Source organism: Fomitopsis serialis, assembly GCF_022376445.1.
Source record: "Fomitopsis serialis strain Sig1Antser10 chromosome Unknown B0H18scaffold_64, whole genome shotgun sequence".
Classification (NCBI taxonomy): Eukaryota; Fungi; Basidiomycota; class Agaricomycetes; order Polyporales; family Fomitopsidaceae; genus Fomitopsis; species Fomitopsis serialis.
In genome coordinates, this window is record NW_025955024.1 from 115,799 (window position 1) to 128,608 (window position 12,810).

A 12,810-nucleotide genomic window follows, 5' to 3' on the forward strand; every position below is an offset into this window, starting at 1 on the left:
CGAGCAAAAATGTCATGAAAAGCAATAAGAGACTCACAACTTACAAGCCACCGGCGATGCTCCCGGGCGCTTAGTGAAGCGCGAGAGCGAGCATTAGCGCTCATCTGTCTGATTTTGGCACCGAGTTGATATCAGTGCAAACAAGTCTGCCCCAGACACGGCTAGCTGCAGTGTAACTGGAACCAATGTTACAAGATTAGAGGTGTCAGTTCAGTCCATGACTGCACAAACAATACATTGAACTTGCATCGAACACACCACCGAGTATGTCACGTGTCAATAGTTACTGACATTATATACATCCCTTTTCTGAACCGGAGTTTCTTACATGTTAAAAACACGTTTGAAACATGTCAAAAACTGACATGTTTCTTACATCGGGTTATACACCGAACACTAGTTAAAGCTGACGCGACGCAACAGTCGCGACTTGACTTCATGTCATGTGACCGAGGCACTGCGAGCCTCATCCATTCGTCGACGAAACGTCGTGCCTTCACACAAAGATTGGCCCTGCACTTTTGCTGATTTGAACCTGTTTTCCTCCTCATGGCTATCCAATCATCGCACGCCATCGTTGAACCCGTTCACCTCGCGTCGGTCGAAGCGAGGTATATTAAATATCCCAGATACATATCCCCATAAATGCCTCAGAAGCGTTTCGCATCGCCGTAGAACGCACTCAAACCCCCGCCGTTTCGGCCCATGAATGCGTCCCCAAAGCCCCGGCCCACCGACTGCTTGAGCACATACGTCTTGTACGCGTAAAACAGCCCCGCAAGCACGCCAAGCACCCCCGCGATCTTCAGGACCGTCCAGAGGAAGGTCGACGCCACGGCGGACTTGGCACCCACGATCGTGTTCCGCTGCTTGTCCGGGCTGGAGAGGATGGCGGAGTACGTGGTGACGCTAATGATGCTGTTGGGCGGTGTGAACGTCTGTGGGGGTAGGACGCGCAAGGGCAGACTCACTCGTGATTGTCTGAAACGTCACCCGTCATGGCGGAGAAGCCAAGGTAGGGCGCGTTGGGCAGGCTGATGTCACGAATGGTGAAGCATTCTACCCAATCATCCCATGCCCTGTACTGTGCCTTGACCTGTCAGCGCAACATGATAAGTACGGAAGGCGCGGCGTTCGATGGCGATGCCTTACGCTGAGCAGCTTGTCCTTTACATATGACACCCGCAGCTTCGTAGCTACGTTCGTGCGACGGAGGTTTGCCTTGCCACGCTCGTTAGAGACCAGCAAGAGCCTGCGATGGACGGACTCACTGAGCAGCCACCCAGACTGTCTTTTTGACCATCACCCCCCAGGTCGTACTCCGTCTTGCCATCACCCAACATGCCAACGATGCGCGGGAACGAGTACGAGTGTCGTGTGTTGGCGTATCTGAATGCACAAAGTCAGCCTATCCCTTGACAAGTCTTCAGAAGTCTCCGATATACTCACGTATCAAGGAATATTCCAAGACCCTCGAAGTTGTCTAAGGGCGCGTACTGTGAGCACAGCGAATGGGTATGCGTACAACGGGATACATACCGATGCTACCAAAGACGGGTCCAGGCTGTGCCCTCGCGGTCGTCAACCACATCGCGAGACCGTCTCCATACAAGTGTGTTGAATCGCCGTGAATCTAGTATGTGTGGTCAGACGACCGGACACCGTTTTCTTGAATCGAGCGCACCTTGAACTCGACTTCGATGATCCAGTTCTGTGCTGTGAGCGGTACACGCGACCACAGCCAACCCTGCGCTTTGTCAGTCTCATATAGCGCTACGCCGCATGGGAACGAAAAGTACCATCTGCGACGGTCGATTCCGGGTGAGGCGGACGTGCTTGTTCGTGTTCTGCGTCGCACGACACCATCAGCTCTTGACAAAGAAGAGCATACGATACGACTCACGACGTATGCGTCTGCACCGAAGTCCCACCATCTTAAGGAGCGAACGATGTCAGCATGTCGAACGGCCTGCGAGGTGTGTGGAGACGTACCGGTTCTGTAGGTCTTGGTCGATGTAGGGGGCGTATATCGAATGTGTTCGAAGTGATATTGTCTAGCACATCCGAGTGTTAGTTCAAGGGTATGAAATGTTCCATGTCATGCGGGCAGCAGTCTTCTTGGGCGTCGCAGCTAGTCTCCCTTTCACCGTTGCTGACCAGCCCTTCCCACCATTGACTAGACAACACCACACCCTTCTTCCAAAAGACATTGAAATCATCGGAACATATTACTCACTCTTTCGATCGTCTGGTTCCCCAGATTCGTATCCAGCACCGCCAGTGCACTGAGGGGCAACAAGCCCAGCCAAAACAACAGCCCGCCCAGCATGACGGCTCAGCTCAAGTCCAAGCAAGAGAGTGATTCAAAACGAAAGCGAGCGGCAAGAAATAGTATACAGACAGCTCAGTCCGGGGCCGAAAACGACAGTGACGAGAGCTTGTTCGCGGTGGCGAGCACTGGCAAGTCGCGGTCGCTGAGACCGAGGGAAGGGCGCTACACTGACGAGCGCTTGTTTGTGTACGCGTTCCAGACGCGTCGGTGCGCTCATATTTTTTCAACAACTCACGGTTCGCGATTGTAATGTTGGGCGAGGGTGGGAGCCAGCCTATGAGCTGGAAAGCGGTCCATATACACTACGCTTTAGGATACAATTATGCAGGTAGCTCAAACCGCTGCCCTTGTAACACTCTGTACAAAGTTCGAGTAAAAACGGTACGAACACGCGCGCAGTGACACGTCAGCGTTTGTCCAGTGGGGGCGCGTGCGACAACACTTACTTTGTGAAGTAGACGTAGAAGAAGTCGAGGTACAGCGCCGTCTGCACAATGCCCGCAGTGACCGCAATTGGGTCGACCACGTCCTCTGTCCAGTACCTAGACCGAGCGTCAAGTCCGCGTTCAGCCGAAAAGGCCGGCAGTGAACGTACCTGTATATCCAATTTGGGATGTACAACGCCCTGTATGCACCTAGTGCGGCCAAGTAGTGTGTCGTAATCGTCTCCGCCTCTCCCGTGCGTTGCAGCATGAACAGTTGCGGGAGGATGGCGACCGACTCCAGGAAGATGGAGAATGCCCAGAGGATCTCTGACACGAGCCAGCGGTAGTGGAATATCAGCGCCAGAACGACGCAGGGCCCGAGGAGGTATTCTACGCGGAATGTGTCGATCGACGGGTCGTTCGTTGGTCTTGATGCGCAGGCTGTTGAGTAGACGAAGGGCAAGGCGGGGCCAACATGACGCACCGGTATTTCACTTTCATCATGTAGAGGACGTAACAACTGCTCGAGATGAAGAAAATCTTCATGAGACTGTTGTATAGCGACACATAGTCGGTGAAGAGGTCAAGGTAACGCGTCACGAAGACAGCGACGTAGAGGGCCTGTGTTTTGAAGGAGAGACCTGCGACCGTTCGTTAGTACGCTATCCTAGGCGCGTACAAAGCGAGTCGGAGAAAAAGGGCTCAACGGTGTTGTCACATTGTGCAGAACACGTACCTCGAACCGACCGCGTCGCATTGATCTTGTACAACAGGATTAAGATGGACGCCAAGTGGGACATGTCCCCTGGTAACAACGGTCGTCAGTCGTTCGTCGTTCTCGGACAGAGTCTTGCGCGCATACCGAACAACCGGAAGAGATTCATGGTGGTGCAGACAGAAGGACGAAGTGGACGTGAACGTGGAAGCCTGCACTGAAGTCGGTTTGCGTCTATCCTGAGTGACGACGTGTAGGTAACGTGAGACCCAATATGCACACAATTCATCGTCTTGCATACAAAGTTATCTATGCTGTACGGCCTGTTTAAATATTATACATAATGCACAGAAGGCTATCAGATGCGCGTTAGGACTTATCCCCCTCAGCCGCGACCGCGCGCCAGACACGCTCTTCACCGTCACCAACGATGACCGACTTCCTCGCCCGCGAGAGTGAGCTCCTCGGCGACGAATTCACCGGAACGCCCACCGGCGGTAGCTACGCGACAGCGGGCGGCGACATCGACTTTGACCTCGCCGCCTCCGCCTTCCCCGACATCTCGCTCGATGGCACGGGCGACATCCCCACACCTGCTCTCCCCGCAGCCCCCGCAGTCTCCTCTGGCTTCTCCTTCGACGACTTTGCGAGCCCGCCAAGGGAGCGGCAGACGGAGGTGAAGGTCACCGGCGACGATGAGATCGAGAAATTCGAGGACCAGTTCCCGGACATTGAGGTCCCAGTGCGTTGTCTGCTGGCTTGCGTGTGTCGTTGGGGTGGCGCTCACGAGCGCGCATATAGTCGTCTGAGCCGCTGAGGCAACCGAGCTTCGGTGCAGCACCCACCTTCGCACCCCAGCCCCAACCATCAGCATTCACGTCAACACCCATATTCAACCGACCGCCCGAGGAGGACGAGCCAGAGGTCATCAAGTGCGTTGCGTTTTTCACTACCGTTTTCGTCTACTTACATCGCACGCTACAGACAATGGCGAGAGCGGCAGGCAGAGGAGATCAAGGCGCGCGACGAGGCCTCGAAGCTGAAGCGCGAGGAGACCGTCTCCAAGGCCGAGCGTGCCATCGACCAGTTCTATGAGGAGTACTCCGCGAAGAAGGAGCGCAACATCCGCGAGAACAAGTACGTCGTCTGCCCTGCCTTCCCCCTCCCGCTCTCACCTGACGTTCCGCAGGGATCACGAGGAGGAGTTCGTCGCGAAGATAACCGACTCTCTTTCGAACGGCACGACGTGGGAGCGAATCTGCGAACTTCTAGAGCTCCAGAACTCGCAGAGCAAGACGATTGCGCGCGCGGGCCCCGGCACGACCGACCTCACGCGTTTCAAGCAGGTCTTGCTCCGGTTGAAAAGGGAGGGCGATGCAGCCCCGGGTGCTGCAGGTTACTGAGTGGTGTACATGGTACGGACTATTTAATGACAAGACGTCTCTACAGTACACAGTTCTCGTCAATATTGCTATTCTGCCTCAGCGACGCGAGATGCTGCGCTAGGGCAGATCATCGGACACTGCCAGGCAGCCAGTCCAGCCTCAAGCTCAAGGCAGGCACGCAAAGTGGTGACCGGTGACCGGGACCAGCTGCAGTGCTACTGAGTGCTTCCGAAAGGAATAATTGACCACTTGCGACTGCAAGCTGACAAGCCGTTCCCGGTCGTACTCACAGTGTAGGCCAACACTCGTGCTCGAGGGTGTCAGGGCATTTTATCCGGTCATAAAGTCCATTAAGCCTCGAGGCGAGCGCGCAATACGTATACAAGTCCGAAAGACATAACTACGTCCGAAAATCATGCTACGGCTACACTACAGTCCGAACCATTCAAAACTCAAAGTCCACAGTTCATCGCAGTCCGAATGTTCACGAAAACTCACACACCCCGCAGCTGCCTGCAGCCTTCAAGCCCGTGCCCGTCGCATCGCACTGCTGGAGCGCGCCCAGCGCGCAGAAGGACCCGTCCACGGACCCGCTGAGGCCCGTGTTGTTGGCGAGGTTGAGGATCTGGAGTGTGGAGGGGAACGAGGTCGGCAGGGGGTTCGTGAGGTCGTTGTGGTCGAGATGTAGCTCGACGAGCGCGGTGAGCGAGGAGACGGAGGAGGGGATCGATCCGGTCATGTTTGTCGTGGAGACATCCCTGGAGGGCGGATTAGTGCAAGGTAAAGGGAGATAAGGGCGGGGCTCACAGGAGCTTCAACGACGACTGGACGGAAGTGCTATTGAAGAGAGTCGAGAGCGGATTGGTGAGTGCTTGGTTCGTGATCACCCTGATGAGCGGGAGGTTAGCGAGGCGATGACGAAGTACGACTACTGAGCGGACTCACAGATCTTGAATCGGGAGACGGGCTACACTCGACGGCAGTGTCGGCGACATTTGTGCGTTCTTCTCCAGCGTGAGGGAAGACACATTCTTCAGCGAGTCGAACAGGCCGTCCGGGATGCTCGTGATGCCCGTCGCTTGGAACTCGAGCGTCGTCAGGGCAGTCAGGTTCGTGAAGGACGAGGGCAGCGAGCCGGCTAGTCGAACGTCAGCCTACATTCGCAGAGAGCACTGGGGATACTGACCTGGGAGCTTATTGTCACCGATCACCTGGAGCGTCTGCAGACTCGTGAGTGCACCGAGCTGGTCGGGGATGACGGTGGGTATGCTTGGCGTGCTCAACTCCCTGGCGCGCGCGTCAGTTATATCAACGACCGAGGACAAGACGGGAACGTACAGCGAAGTCACCCTCCCATCGCCGTCACACTCGACTCCGGTCCACCCGCAGACGTCCGTGTTCTGCATCCACCCGCCGTTCCCCAGGCTGCTCTGCCCCTGGCCGTTCGCCTCGACGAAGACGCTCCGCAGCGCGCAGAACTGGATGGCGTTCTGGACCTGCGCGGCATCCTGGGCGTGCGCCTTCAGGAAGTCGGACGAGACGCCCTGGAGCGTGGAGAGGCAGGTCGAGCACGGGTACAGCGACGCGTTCGCAGGTGCGTTGATCTCGAACTCTGAGAGGCACAGCTGTTGGTTCGCCGACAAAGAGGGCGAGCTCGACGCAGACGCAGACGCGGACGACCCGCCGGTGGTGACGTCGAGTGCGATCATGTTGCCCAGCAGGTAGAGAAGCAGGATTATGAGAACGACGAACAGGATCGTGTTTCGCCGCTTCCGCTTCCTCCGCTTGACGCAGTGCTCGCAGCAGGGCGCTGCACGCTTCTCGATGTGCAAGGGCGACCAAGGCTCCAGCTTCGGTTGGTGGACGGGCAGCACGTCAGGCTCGCGCCGCCGTCCGAGCGTCCGGAGGTCGAAACAGAACTTCGCGAAGCGTGTGAGCAGCCCCGGACGGGGAGCTTCAGTCTTGGTGACTTCGGGATCCTGGTGCAGTTTTGGCGTTATATCAAGCATCGTCCAACTCGACTGAGGACGAGAAGAGGTGTGTGCGGGTGGCGTGTCGTATAAAGATTGATGATGGTGAGAGGAAGCAGGTTCAACTTGCTCCGTTGAGGTCATGGCGATCGAGAGAATCGTGAAGTCGTTACTGATGGTATGAGTTCAAGATGAAGATGCGTTTCCATTTACCAGCTCTGACAAGACATATTAGGACAATGGCAACGAGAACAAAAGCGAAACATTGCTGCGGGCGCTTCTCAGACGCGACCTTTTGTTTTGAGTGGCTAACACGTGACCGCGAGAGCGCGCATTGCTGCCCTTTCCGTCCGAGCTCACGGCTCGGACTGGACCCACTCCTCCTCCTCTTCCTCCACATCCACAACCCCCATCCAGTCACCACTCATCCGCAACTCTTCTTCGCATCCAGTACGCTGCGCTTCTTGTGCGACTACCCGCTACTTGCATCCGACGATGCTGCAAGACATACAATTCCTTCCGTGCCGCACTCATTGCCCTCCCGCGCCACGCCGCGTTCGTCCTTTGCGCCCGCCGACATCGCACACCATGTTTATTGGCTGGCAGCTGCGCACGACGCATGGGTGACCGGTTGCCTCCTTATCCTGCCCGTGCTCTCCCTCCATAATCACACCCATCCTGGGGCACTGTCCACGACTTCGACGTGACTGTCGCGCCCACCTTCCATCGCATACACGCGGCCTCTGCGTTGTGCTCGCCGTCCAAGCCGCTCAGCGCTCAGCACCCCGCATCCGTGTGCCCCCTTTGATTGGCCTCTGGTTAGTCGCTGCCTGACGCTCGCCCACCTTCCCGATGCTTCGTTCTCAATTTCTGTACCGCGTCTGTCTTGCGTCCGTCCGCTATTTCGCCCGGGATTTGCCAAGTATTGCCACTGGCCGCCACTTGGACATGCATCAATCGTCCTGCGTCGCGCTGACGTCACCTGCACGCCCCTCCCCACTCGTCGTCCCGGCTGCCTCGCTACCATGACCTGTGTCACTGTCATCTCATCCGACAAGTACGATGCTATGGCGATCGTCCCAAAAGGCAGCGACCGTAACGAGCTCTTTAGGGACTTTCAGGCACCCTTCGCTGCGGCCTGCACGTACGAGCATTCTGCATCCATCAGCCTCTGTCCTCGCAAGTGGGGACCAGTACCATTCACTGTCTCCCTCCGCCTTCTTTGACGCCACTCACAAAGTGATACAGGACGGCAGCGGTGATGCCAACTGTGAGATGACAAGTATGCGTCCACGCCAGAGCGGCACCCCACGACTACCTCAGTGGCCCGACGGCCCCCTTGCCCGCCGAGCGTCCCAGGGTTTTGCGTACGCATTCCGTACGCGAACTGGTCGCCTGCGGCCAAATGCGTCCGAGCCTTCGTCGACTCACTGCTAATGTGGATTACATACCAACTATGCATCCCAATACACTCGGCCTCAACGGACCCGCATCTTACCACACTAGCCCCACGTCAGCAGACAGTTGATGACCGCACCGAACTAGAACTCCCGTGTGCATGATGGTCGCGCGAGGCTATGGGTGCGACCATGTCGACTTTTGAACACCATCCCGAGATCTCTTACCCATAGGGTCCGAAAGACGAGGTACAAGTGAACGCGCAGTACCTCGGTGCTTGCGCGACGTCTCTGGCATGCAACATTGGTTCTAACCGAACCGTCGTAGATTTTTCATCATACAGACACTACTGTTGTCAATGAACATTGTCATGGGCGACATACGATGCAAACTCGGTCACTGGCGAATTAACCTCGACAAGCCGGCCCTTCGTCAAACAGTACATGGGCGGATCTACCCATATGCAGGCATGAACATCGTCAGGTTAATTCGGCAACGTTCGAGGACTGGTCACCCACCGCATCATGTCAAGCAACCGACAGAAGAGTGTTTACTTGCTCTTCGAGGGCTCAGCGCAGCCGCATGCGGGGTAGGTGCAGGAGCCGCCGTTGGCCTGGACGTTCGCGCAGGTGGCCTTCTCCTGTCAACGTCTCTGCGTCAGGTCCTATGCGAGCATCAGAATCGGACCTTCGAGATACTCACAGACATCGTGGATGATAATGCGGTCGGGTGGTGTATTGGTGAGTGGCTGTACTCGAGGACGTCTTTTATACGTGCAGATCCATGCGCGACTGGAAGGTATGCTGTGCGGTATGTTGTATGTCTGGCTTGCCATTGGCGCGTTGTGGTCCAATGACGGCGGGTGCGTTTGACACTCACGACTTCGTTTTGATCTGGTGAGCAAGAAGCAGTCTTTCGTGTTACATACTCAGCACTGTTGGAGTGACCAGCAGGTACCGTACATCGCAATCAAGTCCCCCTGATTAGTCGACGCTGTAAGTAGAAGTGGGTTGTGCAAGACCCGTACGAAGCGGCGGGCTTCACGGTTTGTCAGCCATCCAATGAATCGAATTCTACATGATCCCAGCTACGACCTTACTGAAATCGCGTGCAGAGATGATCAACTGGTATGTGTTTATAGCGACTTACAACAGTCAGTCAAGCTTGAAACGAGCCAGACGCCGCCCATCACTTTGGGTGGCATGCACTGGCAGCTGCCAGTGCCTCCAGGAACTCCGTGATGAGGCAAGACAGGGCTATCTCTGCCTCTTTCGGCCTCTGGAAAATCATCCTACAACTCAATTGGAGTGCTGGATATCCTTAAGTATCTTGGTCTAAATAGGAGCTGAGACCCGGGCCCAGGCATCGTTTTGAGACAGGAGCTAGGTGGGGCAAACATAAGTAGAGTACTAATACTAATAGTATATCATATATACAATGTAGACGAGACCAAGACGGGAATCACACTTGTAGTCAAGCTCGGTGCTGGAGATTGAAGTCACAGGAGGAGGTCCAGGAGGAGGTCCAGGAGGAGGTCCAGGAGGAGGTCCAAGAGGCGGTCCATTTAGCCACCGACCGACAACACGCACGGGCGCCATCGGCATCTCGACGATGGCCAGTTATGCGGAAGCGCGGATTAGACAACTGACGTCGTTTGACGGGCCGGTGTCTCGTTCTCATGATCATGACCACTGGGTGAAACATATGTACGCTGGGAATTGGCTGTCGTGTCAGGCACCCTCCTCCTATCCTCCTCTCCTCCACCTCTTGGTCCAGTCCAAGTGGGATACTTGCGAATTGGCTGCACAGATTTCTTTCGGTGAAGAATGGCGTCTAGTAGCTCAATAGCGTACGCTGAAGCATGGCTACCCGGTCCCGGAGAACACCAATTCTACACCCGTACGTACCAGGCGACCGGGACGGCTCGCGCGACGGTTGTCTTCGTGCACGGCTTTGCGGAACACGTTGGCCGGCACGAGCACGCACACCGGTACTGGCAAACCAAAGACATCACCGTCTTCACCTTCGACCAGCGGGGCTTTGGGAGGACGGCGCTCGACGCGGAGCACAAGAGCAGGGATGCTGCGTACGGGAAGGAGACGTTTGAGGACCAGATGCGCGACATCGAGTTCTGGGTGCAACACATGAAGAAGGAGCATCCTGACCTGCCGCTGTTCCTAGTCGGCCAGTCCATGGTACGTGTCCGGGTCTGTCGTTCCGTTGCGATCAATGACTCAATCTCACTGCAGGGCGGGGGTCTCGTGCTGTCGTTCCCCACCCAGTCAAAGCCTCCGCCGGCGAAGGAGTCGGTTGAACTGCTCACAGGGGTCATAGGCATGAGCCCTTTGATCTCCCAGACCGCGCCTGTCTCTAGGCTGCTGCGCAAGGCTGGCGCAGCAATGGCATTACTCACGCCGTGGCTCCCTTTCCCGGCGGAGGTTCCTCCCGAGGTGAGCCGCACTTTTTTCTGCCGCTGAAACACAGCCCGTGTCATGTTGTGTAATGAGGCTGTCGCTCGTGCGTCATTGAGTAGGCTGTCTGGTGACGTGCGACAGCGCTACACGGAGGATTGAGTTCGATACGGATAGTATCAACGGTCGTACCTTGACAGCAGACGAAATGTCGATAGGCACTTTCGCTCGGTGTGCGCGCAGCGGTGGTCATCACGAGGTTCAGCTGAGAGAGGACTCTACTCTGAGGCGCCGACGAGGAAACATAGTACTACCTTGCCGACTGCCTCTATCCCAGTACTGTGGGGAGGTGGGTGCTCGTGCGGCGAGTCGTGCCGCTCGAGCCGACTCCGATTCCCATGTCTGCACCAAGTCTGCACTTCGCAAGGACGCCCATTGATATTTTGGTTTGCTGGAATGCCAGATATACATAGTGTGGATACACACTTGCGCGCAACAAACATATTTGCAACGTGTCGTGTTTGCCTTTCCAGCCCGATACCAGTACTTAGAGCACGCCGGGCGCAATATCACGTTGGCCATGTACTGGGTCTCTTCTGCCGATCGTCTGCGCCACACTTGGACAGTTCTGTTCGCTACGGAATATGGATGCTCACGGGTTGGACAGGATCTATCCCACGACCCTGCTGTTTGCAACGCGATCGACCCAGACCCCCTCATCAAGAAGCACGGTACATTTAGGGGCCTCGCCGACATGCTAAGCATGGTCAGTTCGTACATGATGGAATTGGCGTTAGCAATCCTGACCTTTAGATTTAGGGCGAGCACCTCCTGTACGATACGTACAAGAACTGGCCAAAGAAGTTGCCGGTACGCCCATCAGTAAATGAACGCACGATCAGTAATTATATACGACGCACAGGTTCTCTTGTTACATGGCACTCAAGACAAGGTAGATTGCTCGATTTCCGCGACCCGTGTCGGCTGCTGACCGCTCTCCGCCAGGTTACGTCACACAAAGCGTCTGAGGAACTGTATGGCAAGCTCGATGCGGAAGACAAGAAGCTGTCGTTATACGAGGTGCGTCTCTTCTCCCGTCGTTGGGCTGAATCGATGTGTCGGACGGGGCTTTGCTTCCACAACATGGATGCGCCAGCCAACTGTGCAGTTGCCAGGTGCACAGCGCTTCGAAGATGGACGTCCCCTTATATAGGGCCTCTCTACGATATGGCCGTTTCCCGGGGCCGAGAGTGGCGGTATGCCTTGATGAGGCAGCCGTGATCCAAGCTCACCTTGAGTAATATGTTGCGATTGCCCTTGGCCTCGGCGGTGAGGTGTTTGGGCAGACATTCCACGATGCGGAGTCTGCGCATAGAAGCCTTCCCTCCTCCGGTCATGAAGTACGGGACCGTTGGCTGGGTCTTGGTACATTGACGTCCATGTGCCACTCCTGCATCTTGAAGTGACTCATTCATTATAAGCACGAAATACTGACGCACTGCGTTACCAGGACGCGTACCACGAGTTAACGAACGAGCCCGACGGCGTCAAGGAGAGGTTCTGGGACGAATGCATTGCGTGGATCCATGCTCATGTCCTAGAGGCGCACGCCGAGACGGCAAGATTGTAGTGACTGCACACTGCTCTTGGATCAGCCTCTGAAGCACCTATTAATTGCGATTAAACGGTCGATCCGAGCTGTTAAGCCAGTCTTGTGCGTTTTGGCTATTCGAGTGGTGACACGTACTTCCGAGGGGCCGTGCGTGCCCGTGTGCTTCATCTAAGGTACGGCAGCAGTAAAAACATGGAAGATCAGGACGCTGTTGCTCCCTAAGGTATCGCTGGGTCGAGCTGTCTTGTAGTTGCATGCTGGTGAGCAGTAAGTATGACTGTGATGACAGTTGGTTAGGTACTTACTGGGCCAGTCACGAATCATCGGTTTGTTGACGGTTCCTGCTTGGGTTCCTGCGATCAGTTGCGACGACTGACATGCTTGATCATAGACCTCCGGAAGATCCCCATTACCGGGGAGACTGGGTTTTGTCTAAGACAGAAAGAGGTCTGCCAATTAGTGCGTCGACATTGCTGTCCACTGTGATGCGTCCAGCGGTATTGGAAGGTATTTTGATTCTTGATATGTAGCACGCCCAAAACACGCCAATATTTCGTGATCG

General features: G+C 55.8%; 6 protein-coding genes across 6 annotated transcripts; 3 read left to right on the forward strand and 3 right to left on the reverse strand.

Annotated features, from left to right (window-relative positions):
- Window positions 1–467: 467 nt before the first annotated feature.
- Window positions 468–2,490, reverse strand: B0H18DRAFT_911341 (legume-like lectin family-domain-containing protein). The gene is made up of 11 exons (XM_048041553.1): window positions 2,237–2,490; window positions 1,993–2,054; window positions 1,904–1,934; window positions 1,800–1,847; window positions 1,685–1,747; window positions 1,540–1,633; window positions 1,450–1,483; window positions 1,272–1,389; window positions 1,153–1,221; window positions 972–1,096; window positions 468–918 (listed from the first exon to the last, which is right to left on the reverse strand). The coding sequence occupies exons 1-11, from the start codon at window positions 2,327–2,329 to the stop codon at window positions 651–653; spliced, it is 1,005 nt and encodes a 334-aa protein (XP_047890511.1). The 5' UTR covers window positions 2,330–2,490; the 3' UTR covers window positions 468–650.
- Window positions 2,491–2,550: 60 nt separating this feature from the next.
- B0H18DRAFT_1022812 (ER lumen protein retaining receptor-domain-containing protein) lies at window positions 2,551–3,745 on the reverse strand. Its single transcript, XM_048029607.1, has 6 exons — window positions 3,620–3,745; window positions 3,494–3,562; window positions 3,242–3,398; window positions 2,928–3,185; window positions 2,779–2,874; window positions 2,551–2,689 (listed from the first exon to the last, which is right to left on the reverse strand). Exons 1-6 carry the CDS (start codon window positions 3,639–3,641, stop codon window positions 2,653–2,655), a joined length of 639 nt encoding a protein of 212 aa, XP_047890512.1. The 5' UTR covers window positions 3,642–3,745; the 3' UTR covers window positions 2,551–2,652.
- A 157-nt stretch (window positions 3,746–3,902) lies between these two features.
- Window positions 3,903–4,875, forward strand: B0H18DRAFT_880676 (clathrin light chain-domain-containing protein; the record flags this gene model as incomplete). The annotated part of the gene is made up of 4 exons (XM_048040791.1): window positions 3,903–4,235; window positions 4,283–4,404; window positions 4,457–4,609; window positions 4,662–4,875. The coding sequence occupies 4 exons, from the start codon at window positions 3,903–3,905 to the stop codon at window positions 4,873–4,875; spliced, it is 822 nt and encodes a 273-aa protein (XP_047890513.1).
- Window positions 4,876–4,993: 118 nt separating this feature from the next.
- B0H18DRAFT_1022821 (uncharacterized protein) lies at window positions 4,994–7,136 on the reverse strand. The gene is made up of 6 exons (XM_048029608.1): window positions 7,064–7,136; window positions 6,945–7,006; window positions 6,098–6,892; window positions 5,803–5,995; window positions 5,665–5,745; window positions 4,994–5,615 (listed from the first exon to the last, which is right to left on the reverse strand). The coding sequence occupies exons 3-6, from the start codon at window positions 6,864–6,866 to the stop codon at window positions 5,342–5,344; spliced, it is 1,317 nt and encodes a 438-aa protein (XP_047890514.1). The 5' UTR covers window positions 6,867–6,892; window positions 6,945–7,006; window positions 7,064–7,136; the 3' UTR covers window positions 4,994–5,341.
- A 1,092-nt stretch (window positions 7,137–8,228) lies between these two features.
- Window positions 8,229–9,553, forward strand: B0H18DRAFT_578735 (uncharacterized protein). Its single transcript, XM_048038656.1, has 3 exons — window positions 8,229–9,023; window positions 9,229–9,352; window positions 9,404–9,553. Exons 1-3 carry the CDS (start codon window positions 8,584–8,586, stop codon window positions 9,464–9,466), a joined length of 627 nt encoding a protein of 208 aa, XP_047890515.1. The 5' UTR covers window positions 8,229–8,583; the 3' UTR covers window positions 9,467–9,553.
- A 498-nt stretch (window positions 9,554–10,051) lies between these two features.
- On the forward strand, window positions 10,052–12,266 carry B0H18DRAFT_880628 (lysophospholipase; the record flags this gene model as incomplete). Its single annotated transcript, XM_048040786.1, has 7 exons — window positions 10,052–10,426; window positions 10,475–10,675; window positions 11,304–11,402; window positions 11,456–11,506; window positions 11,559–11,588; window positions 11,642–11,716; window positions 12,147–12,266. The coding sequence occupies 7 exons, from the start codon at window positions 10,052–10,054 to the stop codon at window positions 12,264–12,266; spliced, it is 951 nt and encodes a 316-aa protein (XP_047890516.1).
- Window positions 12,267–12,810: the final 544 nt, after the last annotated feature.